At 43.1% G+C, this 26,881-nt stretch overlaps 1 protein-coding gene across 1 annotated transcript in view; it reads right to left on the bottom strand.

The window, feature by feature from the left end:
* The window catches only part of hdlbpa (high density lipoprotein binding protein a), a 112,687-nt gene that overhangs the window by 18,765 nt on the left and 67,041 nt on the right, over positions 1–26,881 (bottom strand). Inside the window, exons 13-20 of the mRNA XM_068041781.1 lie at positions 22,755–22,859; positions 22,542–22,655; positions 21,874–21,960; positions 11,788–11,919; positions 7,531–7,749; positions 5,736–5,957; positions 4,401–4,619; positions 1,270–1,408 (exon numbers count right to left, since the gene is read on the bottom strand). Of these exons, the coding sequence (XP_067897882.1) occupies positions 1,270–1,408; positions 4,401–4,619; positions 5,736–5,957; positions 7,531–7,749; positions 11,788–11,919; positions 21,874–21,960; positions 22,542–22,655; positions 22,755–22,859 (1,237 nt within the window). The remainder of the gene's footprint in view (positions 1–1,269; positions 1,409–4,400; positions 4,620–5,735; positions 5,958–7,530; positions 7,750–11,787; positions 11,920–21,873; positions 21,961–22,541; positions 22,656–22,754; positions 22,860–26,881) is intronic.

Genomic DNA, 26,881 nt, shown 5'->3' with positions numbered 1-26,881 from the left:
AGAAGAGCACAGAGTCCTTGGAACTGGAAGGTACAGAGAGAGGGAGGGCAAGGCCATGAGCAGATCTGAACCCCAGAAACAGAATTTTAAAATTGAGGCATTGGAGACTGACACAATGTAGGTCAGCGAGCACCAGGGTGATGGGTGCAAGGGTCTTGCTGTGGGTTAGGATAATGGCAGCAGAGTTTTGGATGAGCTTGAGTTTATGGAGATTGAAAGATGGGAGGCTGGCTAGCATAGCATTGGAATAGTCAAATCTGGAGGTAACAAAAGCATGGATGAGGGTTTCCGCAGGGATGGGCAATATCACAGAGATGGAGCCACTATAAAATGGACTAATGCCCCTCCCCCCCCCACAAAGAGATACTCTCCTCCTGATGGTCTCTCCTTCCCGCTCACCAGGAAGAAGATACCCATTTGATTTTGTTTCAATCATTTTTCTCCCCCCAAGATGGTGACCTCCAGATCCAAGCTTCCACGCTCCAGAATGAGAACCAAAATGTCTCCTCTGAGATGGTGTCTCTCTGAATCACAGCTAACTACCCTTTCAAGTATCATTTTACTAAGTGCACAATACATGTATCTGTAATTCCTATAAATATTAGCTTGTCTGAGGACCTTTAGATTAGACAATGCATTTTTAGAATTCAATAGCATCTTCCACTGGAATAATTTATGTGGATGCCTCTTGCCATGAAGGAGCAAGCTTGTAAGAAATTTCCAATAGCAGCCAGGCATTAAGACAGTCGTGGAAATGCAAGCTGCTGGGTTAAAAAAGATAATATTTTTATCCTATGACAAAAGCCTTAGAAATGAATGGGCAGAGTACTGTCAGAACTGGAGATACTAAGGGGATATAAATGAGCAAATATGTCAGTTTTAATTTACTGATTATGGGGCATGTATTTGTGACAGTATTACTGATTGCCTTTATTTTTTCCCATAATTTTTTTTTTATGTGCCAGTTTGTAGAAGCGCCCATTTCTGCTAATAACAGCATCTCCCTTTTATCATACAACAGGACAGCTTATGGGGAATCTAGATAAGTATTAGGGCAGAAAGGAATAGAAGGACAGGCAAGATGAAGTAAGGTGGGAGGAACCTCATGTGGAGTATAAATATCAGCACAGACCAATTGAGCCGAATGGCCTATTTCTGTAATTGCAAATATAAGCGACCAGCAAGCAATGTATTTAGAATTAGATTAAGTATGGAATGCAGTAACATCAGTGCTCACAGCACTGAGCGGTAGGAATGCAGTAGCAGTACCTGGATTCTCCTCGCGCTCAGGGAATTTGATCTGTACATTGTGGTCCTTGGTGATCTGTTGCACATTCAAGCCTTTAGCACCCATCACCATCCTATGGAACTTCTGCTGAATTACACACTCGATGGTTACCTGAGCTTCCTGTATCAAAACAGAAATATTAATTAGTCTCAATACAACATACTTCAGCCTTTACACCCACGTGCATGATGTTTCGGAGCGATTTACGACAAGGATATGGAACATAGGTCAGGAGGAAGCTAAGAGAGAGGCTGGGTTGGGGGACCAAAGTCAAGGTCAAACAAAGGGACTTTTGAGAGCAGATTTTTGAAAAAAAAAAAGGGTGTGTAGTTTAACCTTTTGTGGTGCGTGCAAAACAGATGGCAGCAAATCAATCCCCTCCCAGCTATTTTACGCCCCACAGTAAAAATGGACATTCATTCCAGTGTTCAGGGAACTGCGTGGAGAATGCCAGAGGGCGGCAGTGTGGTGGTTGACAGTGCAGCAAGAGGCAGAGAGTGTTAGGGAAGTGTTAGGGAAGTAAAGGGTATGTACAAGAGACAGGAAGAATCAATATGGCAGGGTGAGAGACCATGGAAAATTCAAAACAAGGATGCAACTAACATAATGGAGAGAGTTGGTGGAGCTCAGAGTAGAGACTGGGCAATGGATTCTGTATGAGTGAGGATGTGACTGCGGTATTTTTAGATAATTTAAGCTTGTGTAGTAAAGGCTGGCTACCCGACCCGAACATGTGTTGGGTTCGGGTCGGGTCGGACACGCTCTATCTCAGGTAAGTGGCTCCATTGTTAATTTAATTTTTGGACTAGAAAGGTGGTTTTGTTAGTTATTTTAAGCTTGTGCAGATCAGCAACTAACTGAAAAACGGCAGGTAGGTTAACTGATGGTCGGGTTGGGTGCGGGAATAAAAATGGAAGGACTTGGATCGGGTCGAGCTCGGCTCAGATGTGATTCTGTTGGGCTCGGGTCGGGCTTCATCTGCAGACCCGAGCCAGCCTTTATTGTGTAGGGTTGATGCAAAGAGGCCAGCCAAAAGGACATTGCAAAAAATCACGCCTCAGCGTAGTGAGGCTTATGGCAGAAAGAGAGAGATAGTCAATAGGAGGCAATGTTGAGGAGATGGAAGCAAACTGTTTTGGTTATGGAGTGGATTGGGCAGGAGAGGAAGCAGTACTTGTGGGCTCACTGACTAGGCAGAAGATTATGGTGGGGAAGTCATGAACTCAAGGTCAAAGTTGCTGATGGGAGCCAAAAGGCAGCGGCCTCAAATTTTGTCAGTATTTTTATTTATAAAAGATGGCTTACGGAATGTGCATTGCCTGCCGAGATACAGAGCCCAGAGGTTGCAGGTTAGAGAGAAGTTAGTGGATCTCAGCTAGAGTAGTGGTAAAGGGGTTTATTTGGGTAGTAAATATTAACCAGAGTTCTATGCACATGATTCCTGTTGAAAGATGCTTGTTAGAAAGTGTCAGGCATTGCTGATGCAACACAAATGAAGCATTTTTCTGTGCTGGTCATTTGCTGGTGTCTTTTTTGCTAGTCACATTATATATATAACCAATTTGAGTCGCAGAGGATACAATCACAGTATGATATATGCCAGGATTACTCAAAATGCATTATCCCCAAGCAACATATTTCCCAACACCAATCTGCTGAGGAACATAGGAATTGCTTGACATAAAAAGACCAAAGTCTATCTCGTTCACCCTCCATCATCCTGGCACTTACATGATAGGTGCTGTACTATTCAATTAATTTTCGCCATCTCTATCAGGTAAAAAAATAGAAAGGAATGATCACTTAGTGTGGTCAAACAGTTGTAATTCCGGTGAATATGTGACCACCTAAGAGATGGTTTTTAATTTTTTTTTTTAATGATACCTCTTCGGCAGTATTGCACTAAGCCAGCCAGTTGGTCAGTCTGGAACACAGTGATAAAGGAAGGGTCAGGTGACTCCATAATGGCATAGGCCACACGAAACGAACTGTGGTTCAAGCATTAGTTTAATATTGAGTTAGCTCAGGAGAAGGCACTTTTGTTGTGTTTAAGTCCAACCAAATAGTATAATTTGCAATTTCTATAAATCTACAGCTTGTACTACTATTCATTTACATGTTTAACTGTCAATAAATCTTCATGCACTTTATAGCCTTGTCTAAGGTATAGAAAAAGAGTGCAGATTCTTCACTCTCCTGGAGAGAACATCATTTGGTGGCATGTGATATATTTCAGTGAGCCAGAGTACAGTAAGAAAAGTTCTCTGCTCTACCTCTGAACCTCACGACTAGAATATAAGCAGATTCACTGTGGTTCATAGAGGAAGCAAGGTATAGTTAGAAGAATGACAGATGACACTGAACCCAATTAGAATATCTAGTGTAAACACCCCCCAAAAATACAAATGCACAGAGAGGAAGGGCAGTGTTGGGATGGGTTGAGTGGCAAGGCCCTTCACTCGGAGGACAGACTGGAGAACTGCCAGCATCCATGCAACCAGACCTTAGTATGGGTTAACGTAGCCAGGAGAGGAAGGTAGGAATGCATTCACTCAAAGGGAGACCGATACGATAATGAAATAATTGCAGTTAAAGCTAGTGTCACATCACAATGCTTGGCGTGGTTTTACCAGGCTCGCAAACGCAAGGGCAGAATAATCCAGTCACGTCAGCCACATTAAGCTGCTAGATTCAGGATCAGATACTATAGTACTTTGCAATCCCACTTGGTATAGTAGGTACCACTTAACCCATTCCTCTGTGAGCAGGTGTACCCAATGTACTTATATCTCAAGTGTATACTGGAATACAAAGTAAATCCAATCTTACTGGATCAAACATAATAAAAATGAGAACAATGAATTATTTGGATGGCAACATGTTTGTAGAGAGAATGGAGTTGAACAGGATATAAAATGTCCTGTATTTTAAAATTGGATAAGGAGAATTTCCTTGCAAGTTTTCAAAAACGGGCACCAGCTACTATGTCATGAAGCCATTTGAATCAAACCCAACACCTGGTACTCATACCGTCTTAATGGGACTTTATAATTACTGCCAGGGTGAGAGATTAGAGATATCAAAAAAAAGATAATATTGAACTCTCCCCTACCAGATCCTCAATGATCTCTTGCATGCGTTTCTTGGCAGCCTCCACACAATCTTTGGCACCTTTTAGCGTCACCTTGTCACTCTGAGTTCCAGTACGAGGGAAGCTGACCATCACACCGCCGTATTCATCCGCAATTTCCCGCAAAACTTGCCCGCGACGTATCACAAAGTATCGGTGGTGCTTGGGGTCAACAGTCATTGCATCCTCTATAACATTGTCCTGCAACAGCAAGAAATGAGTGCAGTGAAGAATTCCTTCCCCACCTCCACCTTATTGCAATCTGTGTCTAACTCTGCGCAACAAGGCGCCTGTGTTAAGAGATTAAGATTGAGAAATAGTAAAGGAATTCATTTCACACCGAGAATCATTTATAGTATGTTCCATTTTACATTAGTTATATAGTTTGAAAATTTAGAATGAGAAGACTGCCAAAGCAGCTGACAATGTCTGTAGATAAGCTACAGCCTGCTTACATTTGGATTTGCAGTATCACTCCAAACTGCAGACTCAAGTTCTCCTTTTTCCCTTTGCATCAGTCAACATTTGGGTTTAGTGGGTGGTCTGCATTGCTGTCTTGTGTCACCATTTTGTCTCCCAATACCCATCATCTCTTCAGCTTTTACATGCATCACAGCTCTCTTTTTAAGAGGATGCTTCTTGTTTAGGGCCTCTCCTTCCATATTGCCCCCTTTTTGAAGGTTCCTGCCTCACCCCATTCTGCTATTTGAGCAACAGGAACAGGCTCATGCAATGGGTCCAGTGGATAAATTTACCACATGGTAAACTACAGAGCTACAAAGAGTAGCAAGTCCCACATTTGCTCCACAGCCTATGCTATATTAGCAGGATCACAGTCAGAGCATAACTGGTCTCAGCATCTCTGGACTGGGCAGAGGAATCACCATTTAACCTCCTGTGGAAAGGATATGGAAGTTACAGGGTAGATCTAGGCAGTGATGGTCCCCAAGGGCCTAAGAAATCGGAACAGGAGTAACCTACACTGCCCCTCGAGCTAGCTCCACCATTCAATAAGATCATGGCTAACCTTTGACCTTGTCTTCACTTTCCACCTGATCCCCAAATTCCCCTAGAGCCCAAAAATCTACTGATCTCAGCCTTGAATATACTCAGTGACTGAGCAGCCAGGCTGAATATGCCAGCATCCATAGTCAAGGCTCACATGGCCACTGGGTTGAAGTATTTGATGGAGTGGGGAAACCACACCAAATATGGATTTACACCCCAGCACAAGTTGATGCCTGCGGGAAAACAACCAAAAAAAAAGGAAATAATCACAGAAAATCAGTGTCCGGTCTGAGGCAGAACAAGTCTTACCAGGTTCTTTATGAGGACTTCCAGTTCTTTCTGAGCCTCTTTGACAGCTTCCTCCGTACCAACGATGGTGATCAGCTCTTGATCTTTGTCGTCTGCTGTAGGGAAAATGATTCGGGCACCCGTGTTATCCCGCACCTTACGGATGTTGGCGCCGCCGCGTCCAATCAGGAACTTGTGGTACTCTGGCTTGGCGTGCAGCTCCCTGGTGTGGTTCTTGATTTGCTGCATAAAAGAAATGTATATTATTCAGGATGATTCGGTGGGGGTGGTGGGTAGTAATGGTTACAGGGGCGAGACAGGGCTGACCTGAGGCCTGTTAAAGCTCAGAATGAAGACAGAAATGATTCCGATCCAAAGTAGGCAAGATGTTTCACTGGATACAGCTTTGCCACAGAGCAGTTGCCTTCAACTCCAGAATAGTGCAGCCATTACATACCACTTTCTTTTACTGGGGCTATATTATTGCTCTCCGTACATCCTTCTCTATTCCTTTTAAAAGACTTAACTGTTGAGCCCTATACTCTCTTGGTCCTCTCTACAATCAAATGCACTGCGTTGACATAAAGATTCAATTTCATCATTTTCTGTCCCCTCTTCGGAACCTCAAAAGGAGAGCACAGGAGGGGGTGCCGGGGAGGGAGGGAAGGAAAAGAAAAGAGAGAGAGTGACAGAGAGAAACAGAGACTGAGAGAAAAGTGGACACACCTAACAGATGGACATCTATCCAGAATACACCGCATCGCTACAAGTTTGTGAGCAAACATTGACTACTTGCGCAAGTATAAAAAAATGCCAGGTATTTCACTAAATCAGTGTTCAACATAGTGACGAGAAAGTAAGTCAATAAATTAATCTTCTCACTTAAAGCTTCTTCACAAAAATGCACTTTTGTTGTTGTTTTGATTAATAGGAAGATAAATTCTTAATGCCTTCATCTTTCCAAAATTGTCTCACTGGCCCCCTATGCGAGACAGAAATTGTAATTTGGCCCCCCACACGAAAAGGTTGGACAATCCTGGTCTAAATGTGCAAGACTTCGACGCAATTTCGCAGCTGCTGTCTCGAGACACTTCAATGGTGTTTCAAGATTCTTGCATTTGTTTTTCCAGATTAAGTGAGTGGTTATTTGTTTCTGATGTCCCATACTTGTGTAATTAGGATTATTTATTTGTTGGCCTGTTTCTTTCCTAGGCCAAGAGTAGGTAAGTGGCATGAATCAGGTCTTTGTTTACATCACGATAAAAAGACAGTCCTGCATTTATATAGTGTCTTTCATAGCCTCAGGGCATCCCAAAGTGCTTTACTCCCAATTAAGTATTGTTGAAGGGTAGTCACGGTTATAATGTAGGAAACATGTCAGCCAATTCACACACAGCTAGATTCCAAAAGCAGCAACGAGATAGACCAGATCACCTGTTTTTAAGGTGTTGGTTGTGGGTTAAATAACAACCAGGACACTGGGGAGAAATAGCGCCACGAGTTTCTTTATGTCTACCCGAGGGACAATGGAGCTTTTGTTTAACATCGCATCCAAAAGATGGCACCTCCAACAGTGCAGGACTCCCTATGTACTGCACTGGAGTGTCAGCCTGGATTATAAGCTTAAATCTGTAGCATGGAACTTTAACCCAGAACCTTCTGACTCAAAAGGTGAGTGGTATCCACTAAGCCACAGCTGACACCTCATGCCTGCAGGAAAGAATGCGATAACGTTCACAAAATCTCTATTCTAAATCACATCAGAGATTGGCAGCCTGGTACAGCAGACCTCCTGCTCCTAATACCATAAAAGTACCTTTTCCTCAGCCAAGTGAAGGAGCTGTTTCTTGGCCTTGTCGACCTCCTCAGTAGATCCCCTGATGGTGACTGTATCGCTGCCCGACCCTTCAGTGGGAAAGTGGATGTGCACTCCTCCACACTCCTCCATGATGGAGCGGACAAAGCGGCCCTTCGCACCAATCAGAGAATTGTGGAGTTTGGCAGGAATGCAAACTTCAACTTCTGTGATATTTGCCTGGAGGGGAAAAAAAAATTAGCATTCATGAAAAATTCTCTTTGGGTTGAATTCTTATGCTCATTAAAAAAGTAACAGACATTAATGTTAGGGAATGGATTTCAAGCATCCAGTATAAGCATCAAGCAAAGAGAGGTTACTCATCATCAATCAAGGCTGGATTTAAACATAGTTCCACAGGTGAAAACTCATTTGTCGTCCAGTCTCTCCTGGAATATTTGGGAGCCCTTTGCTACTCCAACTTAACAGATCAGTTCATGTTTCTCCCGGATGGGGAATCTTAAAAATGGGGTCACAGTCTTAGAATAACGGGTCGGCCATTTAGGACTGAGATGAGAAGAAATTTCTTCACTCAAAGAGTTGCGAATCTTTGGAATTCTCTACCCCAGAGTGTTGTGGATGCTCAATCATTGAATTTATTCAAGACAGAGGCCGAAAGATTTTTGGGTACAAAGGGAATTCAGGGATATGGGGATAGTGCAGGAATGTGGAGTTCAGGTAGGTGGTTAGTCATGATCGTGTTGAATGGCAGAGCAGGCTCAAAGGGCCAAATAGCCTACTCATAGTATCACAGAATGGTTGTAGCACAGGAGATGGCCATTCAGCATGTCAATTTCTTGCCAGCTTTCTGCAAGAGCAATTTAGCTTATCCCACTCTCCCACCCTTTCCCCGCAGACCGACAATTGTTTTCTCTTTTGGTGCTTTTACAATTCCCTTCTGCAGGCCTCGATTGAATCTGCCTCCACACTCAGGTACTGCATTCCGGATCCTAACCACTCGCTACATTCAAAAGATTTTGTCATATCGCTTTTGGTGCTTTTGATAAAATCACCTAAAATCTGCATCATCCGGTTCTCGACCCTTCGGCCAATGGTAACAATTTCTCTCTAGCTACCCTGTCTAGGCCCCTTAAGACTTCGAACCCTCTCTAAAGCCTTCATTATCCTTCCTAAAGCGAGATACCCAGAATTGGACACGATACTCCAGTTAAGATTGAACCAATGTTTTATAAAGGCTCATCATAACTTCCTTGCTTTTGTACTCTATACTTCTATTTATAAAGCCCCAGATCCTTTATGCCTTTTTAACCACTTTCTCAACCTGCCCCACCACCTTCAACGATTTGTGCAGATACCCCCAGGTGTCTCTGTTCCTGCACCCACTTTAGAATTGTATCCTTTATTTTATATTGCTTCTCCATGTTCTTCCTACCAAAATACATCACTTCACACTTCTCTGCATTAAGTGCCATCTGCCACGTGTCTTCCCATTCCACCAGCCTATCTGTATACTCTATTATTCTCCTCACAGTTCACAATACTTACAAGTTTTGTGTCATCTGCAAATTTTGCCCTGTACACCCAAGTCTAAGAGATTAATATTGATCAAGAAAAGCAGTGGTCCTAATATTGTCCCCTGGGTAACCCCACTATATACCTTCCACCAAACCGAGAAACAGTCATTTACCACTACTCTGTTTCCTGTCATTCAGCCAACTTCGTATCGAAGCTACCACTGTCCCTTTCATTGCATGAACTTCAACTTTGCTGGCAAGCGTATTATGTGGCACTTTATCAAATGCCTTTTGGATGTCCATATAGACCACATCAACAGTATTACCCTCATCAATACTCTGTTACCTCACCAAAAAACTCAGCTAATTAAACTCCTGCTCCTAATTCTTATGTTGATCTTTCAAAACCAATGCAGTCTTTGCACAGTGAGCTTAATTCAGTGTTGGGGATGGTGGGGGGGGGGGGGGGGGGGAGAGGCGCATGGAGAGAAAGGAAAACATATTCCTGTGTCCCAGAGGTGCTATGGACAGATGAGCAGTTGTCAGTGCTACTCACCAAGAGAGCAGGTGTCCTCAACCCTGCAGTCAATGCTGCTCTCTGACTGTCAACCATAAGATACAGAAGAACAGTTTCCATGTAGCTCGCTATCAATTTTTTCCGCCACAGCAGCACAAAGCTTCCCAATGCCTCATCTCAACTCAGTTCCTCCCTTCCAACATCCCAGATAAAGTTCTGCAATTTTTCAGTGGAAAATTATGAGTGGTGAGTATAGAAACACTGGCCTTCTGCTTCAATCAACTAATCAGTTCTCTCGTACTAATTTGGACAGAGTTTTCAAAATGTTGGTGCTGAAAAGGTAATTCCATCAGTCCTCAACCTTTTCAACAACACTCCCTGCCTCACCCACCACAAATTTCTATACCTATTGTTATGGACAGGTGGTAAGGTGTGTGGGTGATTCCCACTGTTCACCTCCCAACTGACTGCAATTGTGTTTTGTTAAAATGATGCTTTAGCCCCCAAGTATATTTAGGGCAAATAAACAGACAAATAACAGGTTTTCTCATAGGTTAAAAAAAAATTCTTTTGAAACAAATTCCAAAATGATCGCAACCTCACTCACACACATATTCACCCACACTACATACACAAGGATAGATAGAGAGAAAAGGTTAAGAGGCAGTTTAAAGTTGCAAGCGGTACGTGCTCGTGGTTTACAGAAGATTATTAGAGTCTTCTCGGGAGGAAATGTCTTTCTAAAAAGTTGCAGGCCTGATTATTCGCAGTATTGAACTTGGCGGTATTGTGGAGTTCTAGTGGTTGTAATACAGCACAAAGCTGGTGCTGTGTAGTTTGTTAAACACAGAAACATAGAAAATTGAAGCAGGAGTAGGCCATTCGGCCCTTCGAGCCTGCTCGATTATGATCATGGCTGATCATCCAACTCAGTAGCCTGTTCCGGCTTTTGCCCAATACCCTTTGATCCCTTTAGACCCAAGAGCTATATGTAACTCCTTCTTGAAAACATACAATGTTTTGGCCTCAACTGCATTCTGTGGTAGCGAATTCCACAGGCTCACCACTCTCTGGGTGAAGAAAGTTCTCCTCATCTCAGTCCTGAAAGGTTTACCCCGTATCCTTAGACTATGACCCCTGGTTCTGGACTCCCCCACCATTGGGAACATCCTTCCTGCATCTACCCTGTCAAGTCCTGTTAGAAGTTTATAGGTTTTTAGGAGATCCCCCCTCATTCTTCTGAACTCCAGTGAATATAATCCTAATCGACTCAATCTCTCCTCAAACGTCAGTCCCGCCATCCAGGAATCAGTCTGGTAAACCTTCGCTGCACTCCCTCTATAGGAAGATCATCCTTCCTCAGATAAGGAGACCAGAACTGCACACAGATGGCCAGTCTCAAAATCACTTTGATATCTCTGCTGTGGTGGCTGTTCTTGGTCAACAGGGTTCTTTTTTTGTCTGCTAGATCCTTCTCAGACTTTGTGATGTTGGCTTGATCTCCCCTCTCTCTCTCTCTCCAGGGAGCTACCTTAAGGTAAAAATCTCTCACATTAGTTTCTGTTATGAAATGCATGGCCCTCTCCCCTGTTGTGACCACACAATAGGCCAGGATGGTAACCATGGCCATTGTTTGATGTTTGAATGGGAATCATTGTGTTATGTTGCTTCACACCTTATTCATCTTGGTTTGGCTATGAGTCAGACTGTCTTCAGCATCCTCTGTTAGTTCATTCATGTTTATTGGAGTTATTAATATACAATAGCTCCTTTCAATTTCAAAGGGGTCCTCTCCAGAGCTATTTCAGACAAGGTTAACGAACCTCATCTTTGCAGACGAGTTTGTGGATTTCCAGTACAGGAGGGGTCACATTTTGACTGTGTTTAAGTGTCCACGTTCTTGCGATTTTGTTTAGCAGTTGACTTTTTTAAATTCATAATTCTTCCATTTCATTGTTTATTTCATCACGGCTCCTTCCGTGAACGACACTATTTTGCTCTCAGGATGGCTAAAGATTACAATAACAGGAATGCTACTCTTGGACTAACCTTGGAATTTCCCTTCAGGGGTTTACACAGACTGAGCACCGGGCTGTACGGAGTGATGGTTGGAGGCAGGGGAGAAAAATCACTCGAATCTCCCTTACCAATAAAAATAGTATTGAATCTACTCTCGCGAAAAGAGCTGAACTATTAAACTGTAAATTAGATGAAAGCGGTTCATACCAATTCCTTCTGGATGGCTAGGATCCTGCTGCGAGCCACTTCACAGTTGGATTTCTTTCCTGTAATAACGATCATCTCAGAGTTGCTGTTTTCTGCTGGCAAATCAATCTTTGTATTAGTTTCTTCACGGATCTGGAAAGAATTGAAAAATAATCAGTGAATCTCAAAGTTCAGCAGAAGTCTTTCTAGTCTTGTCCACTTATTAGTGGAAACCAAGGCTGATTGCTGTTGCCATGGGAACATAACAAACATTTCTCACCAGACACAACAGGGTTGGCAATGCTCCTCAGGAAAGGGTTGAATTATGACCAAACAGTAAATGTCTAGTCAATGACTCATTGGGCATTGGATTAAAACGGTTTAAACCAAGAATGAGGAATATTAATTTCGCCACATGAACATTAATTTTAAACTGTTACTGTAGTAAAGAAATAACTTGCTTTAAAAAAACCCACAATGGATCTTTGGCTGGAGAGACATTTTTACACATTAACAGACAGTACTTGGAAAGGACAAGGGGCTACTCCCTGCTCCAATTTAATCCACAATGGACTTTTGATTACCAGATGTTGAGGGTGGAGGAGCTCGCATCCCAGGTTAACTGCTAAGATGGCCGAATATACATGACTAACAAACTTGATTGAATTTTTCGAGGAGGTGACTAGATGTGTAGATGAGGATAAAGCAGCTGATGTAGACTACATGGACGTCAGTAAAGCTTTTGATAAGCTCCCACATGGGAGATTGGCCAAGAAGGTATGAGCCCATGGGATCCAGGGCAATTTGGCAAATTGGATCCAAAATTGGCTTAGTGGCAGGAGGCAGAGGGCGACAGTCGAGGGTTGTTTTGTGAGAGGAAGCCTGTGACCAGTGGTGTACCACAGGGATCGGTGCTGGGACCCTCGCTGTTTGTAGTGTACATTAATAATTTAGATGCGAATATAGGAGGTACGATCAGTAAGTTCGCAGATGACACGAAAATGGGTGGTGTCGTAAATAGTGAGGAGAAAAGCCTTAGATTACAGGACGATATAGATGGGCTGGTAAGATGGGCGGAGCAGTGGCAAATGGAATTTAATCCTGAGAAGTGTGAGGTGATGCACTTTGGGAGGACTAACAAGGTAAGGGAATCTACAATGGACTTTAGGAAGTACAGAGGGTCAGAGGGACCTTGGTGTACTTGTCCATAGATCACTGAAGGCAGCAGCACAGGAAGGGAAGGTGGTTAGGAAGGCATATGGGATACTTGCCTTTATTAGCCAAGGCATAGAATATAAGAGCAGGGAGGTTATGATGGAGCTTTATAAAATGCTAGTTAGGCCACATGTGGAGTATGTGTACAGTTCTGGTTATCACACTATAGGAAGGATGTGATTGCACTGGAGAGGATGCAGAGGAGATTCACCAGGATGTTGCCTGGGCTGGAGCATTTCAGCTATCGAGAAAGACTGGATAAGGTTTTCCTTAGAGCAGAGAAGCCTGAGGGGGGACCTGATTGAGGTATACAAAATTATGAGGGCATTGATAAGATAGATAGAAAGAAACCTTTTCCCTTAGCAGAGGGGTCAATAACCAGGGGGCATAGATTTAAGGTAAGGGAGGAAAAATGATTTCACCCAGAGGGTAGTTGGAATCAGGAACACACTGCCTGAAGGGGTGGTACAGGCAGGAACCCTCAACATTTAAGGAATATTTAGATGAGCACTTGAAACGCCATAGCATACAAGGCTACAGGCGTCAATAACCAGAGGGCATAGATTTAAGGTAAGTGGCAGGAGGTTTAGAGGGGATGTGAGGTAAATTCTTTTCACCCAGAGGGTGGTTGGAATCTGGAACACACTGCCTGAAAGGGTGGTAGAGGCAAGTACCCTCACAGCATTTAAGTAGTATCTCGATGAGCACTTGAAACGCGATAGCATACAGGGCTACGGGCCAAGTGCTGGAAAATGGGATTAGAATAGATAGGTGCTTGATGGCCAGCAGACACGATGGGCTGAATGGCCTGTTTCTGTGCTGTATAACTCTACGAATAACTGGCTGTTGCAGGAATTTGAACTTGCCTCAGAGTTTTGAACTGGCAGAAAGCAGTTTGCTCCTGGGCTGAGAAGATCTCTCTTCTGCCTGCTCCCATCTCTTTCTCACGGAACTCCAAGACCCATTGATGACACATGAATCCCAAGAGAGAAAAGTCTCCTACACTGAACAGGGTTTAAGAAGAATACTGGGCCCCAACGAAAAGCAAGACTACAATCAAGGGCTCTACAGTAACAAACCCCCTTCAGAGATTGCCTCAACTTTTCACTTTAGTTTTCTTCTGCTCTTTTCGGTCCCTATTTGCATGTGTGTATTGCATGTGCATGCTAGCGAGGACATGCCGTGTATCAGTAGACATTAACTGAATTAGAGTTTAAGTTTAAGGTTTAATAAATTTCACTTTTCTTCTTTAAACCGAAGAAAGCCTGTTTGTGCTCATTTTTCTGCCTTATAATTGGAAAGCTGTGAACAAGGATTCACCAAAGGGTGCTCAAAACACGGTGTGTTTAAAATTAAACCCTGTTACAGTAAGACCAGGTGAAGGCTGAAAGGGATCCCCTAGACCTCTTTCTCACCTGGTCGTAACAATAACAAGGATTCTTATTTGAAACTGGCCTTCTCCATTTGTGCTCGGATCTCGAGATGCTGAGATCATAAAAAGTCAACATGCCTATGCCCACAATTTACCAAGTCTGAGCTAGGAGAGTGGACAGATAAGTTGTGTCACAAACTGTTACTCCCGAAGAGGAAATACTCTTCCCTCCATTATGGTATAAAAAAAAGTCAACATTTCTCAACAATGTAAGCCTGGTACATACGCAATAACTGCTCATTCCTCTGGATCAGTGGATAGATGCACTATATAATTTGGCATTCAACTATACTGAGCAGGAAGATAGGATCCCTCTTTACTGGATTACCTAGTTTTTGTCTTAGATTTCTAGCCTTTTCTTTTTTGGCATTATGGATTCAAGTAGGCAGGAGAAATCAATAGAAAAAAAGGGAGGTAAGAAAATAAATGAGATGGAAAGAAAGAAATATTTATACAGCATTTTTCCTGTTCTTAGTAGAAACACTGGGTGCAGTCATTTACAGCATAGGAGAGCCATTCGCCTATCGTGTCCATGCTGGCTCTCTGCAGAGCAATCCAATCAGGCCCACTCCCCTGCTCTATTCCCACAGCCCTGCAAGTTTATCTCCTTTAAGTGTCCATCCAATTTCCTTTTGAAATCATCATCTCTGCTTCCACCATCCTGGTGGGCAGCTAGTAATTACCACTTACTGGGTAAAAAAAAGGTCTTCCTCACATTTCCCCTGCATCTCTTGCCCAAAACCTTCAATCTGTGTCCCTTAGTCCTTGTATCACCAGTTAATGAGAATAGTTTTTCCTTGTCTAACTTATCTAGGCCTGTACACCTCTATTAAGTCTCCCCTCAATCACCTTTGCTCTAAGGAGAACCACCCCAGCTTTTCCAACCTAAGCTTGTAACTAAAATCCCCCATCCCTGGAACCATTTTGGTAAATCTCCTCTTCCGGGTCCGGCTTTCAAGTAAAGGCCTGCTACCCGACCCGAACCCGAAGGGACCAGATGCCACATGTCGGGTTCAGGTTGGGTTGGGTCGGGCCAGACACACACTGTGAGTGCTCTGCTGTTTCGAACCGAAATTGAAAAAAAAACAAAAAAAAAAACAAAAAAAAAAAACTTACCTGAGCTGGGAGCCCGGGACCAAACTGAGTCTGCGCAGCGAGCAAGTGACGTCACTATGACGTCATCACGCAGGCGCTGCAGCTTCCGGGTCCGAAGGCAAGTAAAGGGATGGTTGGGTCGGGTCGTGTCAGGCTCGGGTCCACTGTGGTCCGTTTACTTTCAAGGACCCTCACATCCTTCCTAAATGTGGTGACCACAACTGGAAGCAATACTCCAGTCGGGGCTCAACCAGAGCTTTATACAGGTTCAGCATACCTTCCCTGCTTTTGTACTCAATACCTCTATTTATGAAGCCCAAGATCCCATATGCTTTGCTAACCACTCTCTCAATATTTCCTGCCACCTTCAAGGATCTATGTACATGCACCCCCAGGTCCCTCTGTTTCTGCACACTCTTTAGAACTGCGCCATTAAGTCTATATTTCCTCATCCTATCTCTTCTGCCAAAATGCATCACCTTACACTTGTCTGTATAAAATTCCATCTGCCACTTGCCTGCTCATTCTGCTACCCTTTGTCCTACTGCAGGCAGTTTTTAAAAAAAATTCATTTAAGGGACGTGGTGGTGAGCTGCCTTCTTGAACTGCTGCAGTCCAAGTGGGGTAGATACATCCACAATGCTGTTAGGAAGGGAGTTCCAGAATTTTGACCCAGTGACAGGGAAGGAACAGCAATATAGTTCCAAGTCAGGATGGTGTGTGACTTGGAGGGGAGCTTGTAGGTTGTGGTGTTCCCATGCATTTGCTGCCCTTGTCCTTCGAGTTGGTAGAGGTCACGGGTTTGGAAGGTGCTGTCTAAGGAGCCTTGGCGCGTTGCTGCAGTGCATCTTGTAGATGGTACACACTGCTGCCACTGTGCGTCGGTGGTGGAGGGAGTGAATGTTTGTAGATGGGGTGCCAATCAAGCGGGCTGCTTTGCCCTGGATGGTGTCGAGCTTCTTGAGTGTTGTTGGAGCTGCACCCATCCAAGCAAGTGGAGTCAGCAGGTGAGCTACTTGCCACAGGATTCCTAGCCTCTGAACCTGCTCTTGTAGCCACGGTATTTATATGGCTACTCCAGTTCAGTTTCTGTTCAATGGTAGCCCCTAGGATGTTGATAGTGGGAGAAAAAGTAATGGTAATGCCACTGAATGTCATGGGGAGATGGTTAGATTCTCTCTTGTTGGAGATGATCATTGCCTGGAACTTGTGTAGCGTGAATGTTACTGGTCACTTATCAGCCCAAGCCTGGTTATTGTCCAGGTCTTGCTGCATTTCTACAGGCACTGCTTCAGTATCTGAGGAGTCACGAATGGTGCTGAACATTGTGCAATCATCAGCAAACATCACCACTTCTGACCTTATGATTGAAGGAAGGTCATTGATGAAGCAGCTGAAGATGGTTGGGCCGAGGACACTACCCTAAGGAACTCCTGCACTGATGTCCTGGAGCTCAGATGATTGACCTCCAACAACCACAACCATCTTCCTTTGCGTTAGGTAGGACCCCAACTGGCGGAGATCTTTCCCCCTAATTCACATTGACTTTAGTTTTCCTAGGGCTCCTTGATGCCATACTCGGTCAAATGCTGCCTTGATGTCAAGGGCAGTCACTCTCACCTCACCTCGAGTTCAGCTCTTTGGTCCATGTTTGAACCAAGGCTGTAATGAGGTCAGGAGCTGAGTTTCCCTGGCGGAACCCAAACTGAGCGTCACTGAGCAGGTTATTGCTAAGCAAGTGCTGCTTGATGGCACAGTTGATGACACCTTCCATTACTTTACTGATGATTGAGAGTAGACTGATGGGGTGGTAATTGGCCGGGTTGGACTTGTCCTGCTTTTTGTGTACAGGACATATCAAGGCTGTAATAACATCTGGAGCGGAGCGGTCCTGGCAGAACCCAAACTGAGCATTGGTGAATAGGTTATTGCTGTGTAAGTGGCACTTGATAGCACTGTCGATGACCCCTTCCATCACTTTGCTAATGATCGAGAGTGAACTGATGGGGCAGTAATTGGCCAGATTGGACTTGTCCTGTTTTGTGTGTACAGAACATACTAAGGTAATTTTCCACATTGCCGGGTAGATGCCAGTGTTGTAGCTGTACTGGAAGAGCTTGGCTAGGGGCGCGGCAAGTTCTGCAGCACAGGTCTTCAGTACTATTGCCGGAATATTGTCAGGGCCCATAGCCTTTGCAGTATCCAGTACCTTCAGCTATTTCTTGATATCACGCGGAGTGAAACGAATTAGCTGAAGTTTGGCATCTGTGATGCTGGGGACTTCAGGAGGAGGCAGAGATGGATCATCAACTCGGCACTTCTGGCTGAAGATTGTTGCAAATGCTTCTGCCTTAGCTTTCGCACTGATGTGCTGGGCTCCCCCATCATTGAGGATGGGGATATTTGTGAAGCCACCTCCTCCAGTTAGTTGTTTAATTGTCCACCACCATTCATGGTTCATATCATCCTCACCGTTTGCCACTTCTCCAAGCTTGGTATCACTGGCAAATTTTGAAATTATCCTCTGTATTCCAAGACCCAAGGTATTTATATATAGCAAATAAAGCAGTGGCCCCAGTACTGACCCTTGGAGAACACCACTGTCTACCATCCTCCAATCTGAACAATTATTTACCACGACTCGCTGTTTTCTGTCCTTAAGCCAATTTTTTTATCCAATTGGACACTGACCCACCTATTCCATGAACCTCAGTTTTGTTAATCAGCGTTTTATGTGGTTCTTTATCAAACACTTTCTTAAAACCCAGTCAACGTCCACTGCATTCCCTTCCAACCTTCTCTGTTACTTCATCAAAAAAATTCAATTAGTCAAGCTTGATCTGACTTTTACAAATCTAAGTTGGTTCTCCTTAATTAACTCAAACCTCTCCAAGTGCCTGTTAATTCTTTCCTTGATTATTGTTTCTAAAATCTTACCCACTACTGATGCTAATCTAACTGGACTGTAGTTGCTAGGATTGTCCTTATACCCTTTCTTGAATAAGGGTGCCACATTAGCCATTCTCCAATCCTCTGGCACCTCCCCCATATCTAGGGAAGATTGGAAGATTATGGAAAGCCCTTCCACTATCTCCACTCCCATTTGCTTTAGCAACCTAGGATGCAAACCATCCGGACCAGGTCACTTATCGACCCAAAGCATAGCCAGCCTTTCCAGTACCTCCTCCCACTCAATTTTTACCCTATCCATTGCCTCTATCCTCTCTGCTTCTACCAATATTTTGTTAGACTACTCTCCCTTAGTAAACTGTTGAGAATATTTTAGGCAACAATACGTTTTAATACTTAGAGATATTAAACATCTCACGCAGTGTGCAATTCCTGTTGTGTTACACTTTCTGCATTGCACTTAATTGATTACAACCCTATTGCAATAAAAGAGAATACCTGACTCTTGAGGAACACCAGAGGAGATCTGATTAATAGATAAAATAGATACAGACAGAAAGAATAAATAGACAAAAGCATCAGTCCACTTAATGATGACATTACAAGGTGCTTCTCAGGAGCGTAATCAAACAGAAATTGACACCAAGCCACTTAAGGAGATATTAGGACAGGTGACCAAAAACGTGATCAAAAGATATAGGTTTTAAGGAGTGTCTTAAAAAGGAAAAAAAAAAGAGATGGACAGAGAAGTTTAGGGAGGGAATTCCAGAGTTTAGGGCCTTGGCAGCTGAAGGTGCGGCCACCAATGGCGGAGCAATTAAAATTCAGAGGCCAGAATTGCAGGAACGCAGATATCTCGGAGGGTTATAGGACTGCAGGAGGTTACAGAGGTAGGGAGGGCCGAGGCCAAAGAGGGATTTGAACACTAGGATGAGAATTTTGAAAAGCGAGGCGTTCCTTAATGGGAAGTCAATGTAGGTCAGAGAGCACAGCAGTGATGAGTGAACAGAGTTGGTGTGAGTTAGGACATGGGCAGCAGAGTTTTGGAATGATCTCAAGTTTACAAATGATGGATGGTGGGAGGCTGTTCAGCAGTGCATTGAAATTGTTGTCGAGTCCAGAAGTAACAAACAGATGAAATGAAATTCTACAGAGGTTCCTAAGAATTAGAAAGCACCTACTGCTTTAAAATGGTGACAACAGAGATCCAAAAATAGTACACAACATCTGTTCTGGGGAAAGTCTCCGAAGGGACCTGGAGAGATCTACTGGGTGAACACTGAAAAAAAAATCTCATTAAAAGGCAGTCAGCATACATTCAGGAAAGGGAGATTACATTTATCCATCCCTTGGGAGCCCTTTCAAAATAACTGATGCAGTAGATGCAGAAATTACGTTTTTTGACAAATTCCTGCAGGTGGCCAACGGGCAAGAAGCCATGGAATAGGAGGAAAAGCAAGACACTGGATTAAAAACAAAACAGGCTCATCATCAGGGAAGACACTATAATTAGAGTTCTGAAGAAGGGTCACTGACCTGAAACATTAACTCTGCTTCTCTCTCCACAGATGCTGCCAGACCTGCTGAGTATTTCCAGCATTTCTTGTTTTTATTTCAGATTTCCAGCATCCGCAGTATTTTGCTTTTACTATAATTAGAGTCTCTGTCTTGGGATCCTTGCATTTTCTATGAATGACTTGGGTGAGGGGATAGTGAGCATAAGCTCCAAGTTTGCCATAATCTCAAAATAGGAAGTCAAGTGAATAATGGCGAAGAAAAATACAACTGGAGGCAAGTTTTTCTATTTGTGCACCTGGAGCTACTGGATCGTCTAGGCACAGCAAATAGAAGAGTAGATAGGGAGGAATGCATGTCCCTAACAAAGCCTGCCTAATTTCCTGTCCATCAATTTAAAGATGCAAAATTGGGCAGGCTCGTGAGTTTCTCTCCACACTCAGAACATCCAGTGTGTAGAAGCCGACTTCAGCCCCAGACAAAGCGTGAACATTAACAGAGCAGTTTGAAGACTCCTCGTGTATGGTACAGATAGAATGCCAACCAAAAATAGCTTGAATTGATGGTAATATGCATCATTTGTCTGGTAATTATCCAATTCATTATGCAGAATTGTCTTTGCAGTCCAATGTCTTCCCAGCTTTGGAAAGAGTTGGGCCACCTTCATGAAGTGGAATTAGACATTAATAAGGTATGAGGTCAATGATTTAAATTGAATGTAAAAATCCTCCTACAAGCTAACAAAGCCCAAAGTTGTGACACACAATTGCCTTTTGAATTACCTCATCTTGATTCATATTCTTCTTAACCTAGATGGCAACTTACACCATGGACTTGGTCCTTCACTTAAGTTTCACAATGAAAATAAACCAGAAAGGATGCAAACACCAGAGATACCATCCACTGACTGAATTAATTTATCGTTCCACAATTGCGTGATCTAACACCTATGCCCAATTTTATGTTCAATGGTGGTTCGAGGAATCAGTGGAGAAAATGACATTACACTGTTGATGTTCTGGCTCCAAGTATTAGTAGTATGCTTTCCTGCTACAAGTGTTTATTCAATGACACTCCTCTCCTCAATTAATTTTCACTGGCACAGTGTAAGCCTTTAGTTTATTATGTTAACAGAACTATCCAATGTAGACATCTTGGATCCTTTCCATTGTGCCTAACTAAATTAACCAGTCATTGAACTCTAGGGCATGAAGCTTGATCTAGCAATAGCACAACACAACAAAGACCTTGTTGAATAATGGAGAGCCCATTTGACAGATTAAAAAAAAACACATGTTGGGTGTTGAGTGTACTTGCAGTCATTTCAAAAGCTACCAGCGTAAATGAAGGCTGGCAAATTGAGCAATAGAGGTGAAGTTGTTTGCTGCTTCCTTGAGTTACACCTTCTCACCTCGTACCAAAATGACCCCTAATAGCAGATAGGAACTTAGATGACCTTAGGTGTCAATTCAATATTGCAGTTGGATTATAGGTGTTTTATTGTGTTTTCTAAATAAAAACTCCTAAAGGTAGTCTGCAATTCCCTCAAGCTCACATCAGCAGCTGCGATGCAGAATGATGCAAAAGTTAGATGTCAAACAATACCCTTGCATCTACTGTGCAGACTCATGAAGGTTCTCATCTAACCAGAACTCTACGTCTAGCCGTTAAGTAATCCAATTTAGTGTGTCTTCTCACAATTGGTCTGGAGTGAGACCATAAAAGCTACAATTTTACAAGAAAACAGTTTAATTTATTTTTCTGCATTACTGCTCCCAGACCAGTAAATGCTTCTCCTTACTTCAAAATCAATTATCTGAATGGCCCCAGAAAAACTCAGATTTTCTCCAATATCTTGCTCTCCAACTTAATTTCTCCTTCACCTGCTTTGCTTCTTTCCAGTAGATAAGGGTCATCATACATGTTACATGCACACATACCTTCTTGATATTTGCTCCTCCTTTTCCAATGATATTTTTGTGAAACTGCTTGAAGATGGGCACGGTGACAGAATGGCTATTCTCCACCTGAATTTAAAGAGGAAGACAATCAATAATGAAATGTCCACACAAACAGGGCAATGCTTTGGCCATGAACAATACATACATTCCAACTCGTGCCTTTTCCCACCTTCAAAATGAAGATGATCAAAGTTTGAGAGCCTCAGATGGCATGTGAGATCATCATCATCATCTACGTAGCAAGTTTCTTGCTATATTGATTAAATGACTGTTGCAGTCTCAGAACTGTAATTGCTCAGGAGCATGCACTTGTTTTCCTCCAATGTCCATAGATTTCCAGCATTTTGTACATTATTGATGTGCTGACAAGAGGTCACTATGGTTTTCAGGTTTCCTCCCAAATAATAAACAATGCAAAAAGCATCCTGCTGAGCTATCCATCCTGCAGCAAAATGCTCCTTTATCCCAACCCACTCATGCTCCGTGGCACAGAACATGCACTACCCTCCCAACACCCACCCCACTTCAATATCCTTGCTTAGTCCCTGCTCTTTGTGCATGGCACAGGCTATGCCTCGCAATGTTGCTCTGCCGAACTTTCTTCCCAGACCCTGCGCTTTGTGGTACAACACCGCCCAGCCACTTACCAGTTCAGCCACGATTTTCTGCAGGAACTTGGCACATTTTTCTACCTCATTTTTGGGACCACGCAGCTGCACAATGTCACTCTTTTGACTTGGATCCGGGAAATTAATAACGACCTAAATTGGAGTGAGATACACACGCACACACAGTCAATACAACAGGAACCCAAACACAAAGATCAGAACTGGCAAATCACAGCTCCTTGCAGTGATTACCTCAGGGAACTTGTCACGGATCTCCTTAACCTTCTCTCCCTTCTGGCCAATGATTGTGCGGTGAAAACGATGTTCGATAATCAAATCCTTGGAGCGTTCATTTTCCTATGAATCACAGAGATGCTTTTAATCATTAAGAACAGAATGTGAAATAATTATTTATTGCCTTGAACTGGACCTCCTCTCAATGCTGAAACACACAGGGGTCACTCAATGGTTTGGCACTGTGACACGAGGTAGATCCTAGATTTAATGCCTGATGAGTTAGCTGAAGTGGTAGAATGGGGGGAAAATGATGGCATTCCTAGTCCTGACCAACTCTAGCAGCTCCCAATAGAAGAACACCATAGCAGTGACCGCCTTACATCACTATACCTGAACTGGCAAAGTGGAAGCAATTTTATAATCTAACTTGCATTGACCTGGGAGCACTTGATGACAACATTATGCGTGCCAAGAAAAAAAAAAGTTACCTTCCCCAAAGGAACTCCTGATTCTCAGAATATAGGCCAACCTTTCCCTTTGGAGAAGATACTTGTAAACTAACAGCTCTCATGCAACAGTTATGATCAACTCAGTTCACTGCATGCTTACAGGCCATACTGAAATCTCATTAGAATGATTACAAAATTCCTCTACTGGGTCAACACACCATGTGGTGCGATGTTACACCATAGACCAAAAAGTCTTAAAAGTTGGATCCACAGTTGGCGTTGCGTCAGCAGATCTTAGACAAGATAGCAACTGGGGTGTTAAATGGCCTCAGCATCTTTGGACTAGTGACCAAGAAACCAACCAGGGTCCCAATCCCAATTAAGTGACCTTTACATGCATGCAGCTATGAAGCGAGTGTGGGACTGGTTTAGTTGCAAAGTCTTCCACGGCCAGATAGATTGCCAATGTTCAATGTTTTGTTACGACCGACCGCTCAAGTCAAAGCCCCCTATCAAAATATACGATTCTGATTGTGATGAGAGAAACGCACTGTTGATTCAATCCTGTCCCTCTGCAGATCACTCATCATTTTAAACTTCCCACACCAAAGAAAACCACAGCCAAATTGACCATCTATTAACCCCCGAGTGAGGCGAACCAAACCAGGTGTCTTTAGATCAACCAATTAACTGTTTAATTAGGAAAACTAAATTCTTAAACACTACTAAAGATATAAACAACATTTAAAATAGAAAAAATTAGAGTCCTTGCATATTTATGCTCCTGCCAAAGTGAAATCTTCCAATGTGGAATAGTCCAAGGTTGCTTGAAGTCCTCACAGCCATCCGATGGAGAAACAATAGGGTTCTTCAACAGTAGAACAATCCATAGTCTAATTCAGCAGTTGAGTTCATGCTCTTCTTTTCCAGCGATGAATTTCAACAATTACAGTTCAGTAGTTTTCTTTCAAGAAATTAATCTGGCTTGACATCAGAATTATGAGAGTATGATAAATAAGGTTTACATAAACCGAGAGAGAGAGCTCTTTTTTCCTTCAGTATATGCTGGTCCAGCTGTCTGTCTGTGCCTGTGAGTTAGAACAGTCTGTTTCCACTATAAGCCAGTTCAAACGTCAATCGGCAACAATGTATCTCGTGTCTTTGGTCCTGAGTGGCAGCATCCTGGGGCAAGAATGCATTCTTTGACTTGGTTTCTGGAGCTTACAGTCTTAAAGCAGTACTGCTCCTTTTCCAGCCTTAAAGGCACACCGCATTCTTCCCAAAAAAGAAAAACTACAGGATCATAACACCTCCGCCCCGGCGGAATGACATGCCATTCCTGAAATGCGTTTCATTACAATGTGTAAAAAATACAAATTGAAAAAAAAAAACCCTAACTTTTTTTTGCATTTGCAGGCATACACGTTTCGAAAATGTTAAGACTACAGCAACAAGTTCCACCAGAAGATTTCAGCTTTAAATTTTCAAAAGGTTGTCCCAATTATCCCATTTCAAATTTCCAAGCATAGTCTTCCAATTGTTTCGTGTTTTCCTTCCATGTGTCCCTATTGTCCATCAACTCAGCCAGGTGAACTGCACAGCTAGGAGCACTGCTGGGTTCACTATTCGGAGACGTTTCTCAAGTACCCCTTAACTTATGTGGCATCACTTGACACCAGAAAACCCTGTCCAGTGTAACAGAAGCTGATTTTTTTTCTCACCCTGGGGTGTCAAAGGAATGTGACAGGTTTCCTCCAACATATTTGTCTCTAAGACACATGGTGTTGCCCACTCTGTCCATACAGTCCTTTAAATGAAAATTTGGGTATGAATCTACCTTCTTTATCGCAGTGACTTTTCTAGAGTCTATGCCAGTTTGAGCTGTCCCACAAGGTTTAAACATCAAGACCATCTGTGAATTCCAGCTGTCCTGACTAGGTTCATCTAAGCTGCCCTTCAGCATGCCCTCTGCTTCCACTTGGGCCTGCCTGTCCTGACCTAAGCGACAAGGATGTTGTTTTAAAGGGATTGTTCCCCCTATACCCACATCCTGGCTTATCCCAAAAAACTTTTTGAAATGTTGTGAAAACCCTGATTAGGACTTCACGCTGTTTTGCCTCCAAGTGTAAAAGCCTGTTGTCTAATTTTCCAAGCCATTCTGTATCCACTAATTTGACAGTTGGAGGTTCAATCTGAGAATTTCCTAGGCCTGCTTCTGCCTCATCCTCACTATCCTTTTCCTTCCCATCAGTCCCAATTACCTGACATATCTGTACTGGTTTGTCCTCCTCCCTGCAGTGATATTATTTGAGCATATCAATGGGACACAACCGGTTCTTCTTCAGGGATGTCAATCAAGTAATCTACCTTACCCACTCTTTTGATCACTCTATATGGGCTACTGAACCATGCTTTTAATGGTTCTCCCTGTTAAGGTAACAATATTAATACTTCATCCCCTGGTTTTATGCTAAGTTGTGGTTTTCCCACCGTTTGACAGGTATTGCATGTCCTACAAAATTGCCTCACATCCTTTGCCAGACCTGGCCAGTAATAATGTTGGTTTATGCGTGATTTGGTTTTCCAAATTCCCTTATGCCCTGCATAATCCTTGTCGATATTTAGGTGGTACCACTATCTGTTCAACAACTGTCCAGTCTTTGTCGGCAAGTCTATGAGGCGGTTTCCATTTCCTCCTCAAAACCCCGTTTGCCATATAATAGCCTTCCGGAACTCCTTTCGTCTCAGCTTCTGACAGAGCCATCTGCGCTATTTGGTATATCTCTGGATCGGCTTGCTGTGCTGCAATGATAGACGATCTGTTAAACATCTCACATGGATTATCTAAATCCCCAAATAAGGTTTCAGGTACTTGACTATCTATTTGTAGTGCCAATTTTACCTCCGACAATTGCCTTTGCTCAGGTGACTACTAACACAGGAAATATTCCCAGAACTTGTTCCTGTATTTGCTCCTTTTCCTTATTTCACTTGGTTCCTCTGTAACTATAGAAGAAATTGATACTTTTGATCCTGTCAAATCATTTTACGAGATCAATTCCTTTTACTGGTAAACTGTGGACAACACCTACAGTAACTATCCCAGATATTAAGTCACTCTCTAGGCGTACTTTATACAAAGGTATGGGTATATACTCCCCGCCAATTTCATTAACTAAAACTTTACTGTTCAAGACACTCTCTGGTGGAAACCTTATATCTTTCCACAGCAAGAGTGTCTGGGTCGCTCCTGTATTCCCGAGTATGATGATAGGTTTTCTTGCCTCACGTACAGGATACAGGGTTACTCTCCCCTTTGACAAAAAATCATTATAATTCTCAGATATTTTATTCTTAACCTCTACACTCCTTTTAGTTTTAGTATCTGGTTTCACATTCACAGCTGTCACATTTAAAGCTACAGCCTGGTCCGCTATACTTGTCAGAATCTTTTCCTCTGCACTAACTTTGCGTACCCCAACAAGTCCTATGGGTTTATCTCGCAATTTTCAGCACTCTGAACTAAGATGACCCGTTTTGTTGCAATGATAACACTTTGGCTTGCGAACCTCACTTCTACCCTCAGCACCTTCCTTTCTGACCAGAGGTGATCCTGGGGCATTCCCAGCTGTTCCTTCTTGTCCCCGGCTACTTGCCTTCCTTTCACTCTCCCATTTTCTATCCTTCTCGGGT

Source organism: Heterodontus francisci, chromosome 11 (assembly GCF_036365525.1).
Source record: "Heterodontus francisci isolate sHetFra1 chromosome 11, sHetFra1.hap1, whole genome shotgun sequence".
In the NCBI taxonomy this organism is placed as follows: Eukaryota; Metazoa; Chordata; class Chondrichthyes; order Heterodontiformes; family Heterodontidae; genus Heterodontus; species Heterodontus francisci.
Note: the sequence above shows the minus strand (reverse complement) of the source record. Positions and strands in the feature narration are given on the sequence as shown.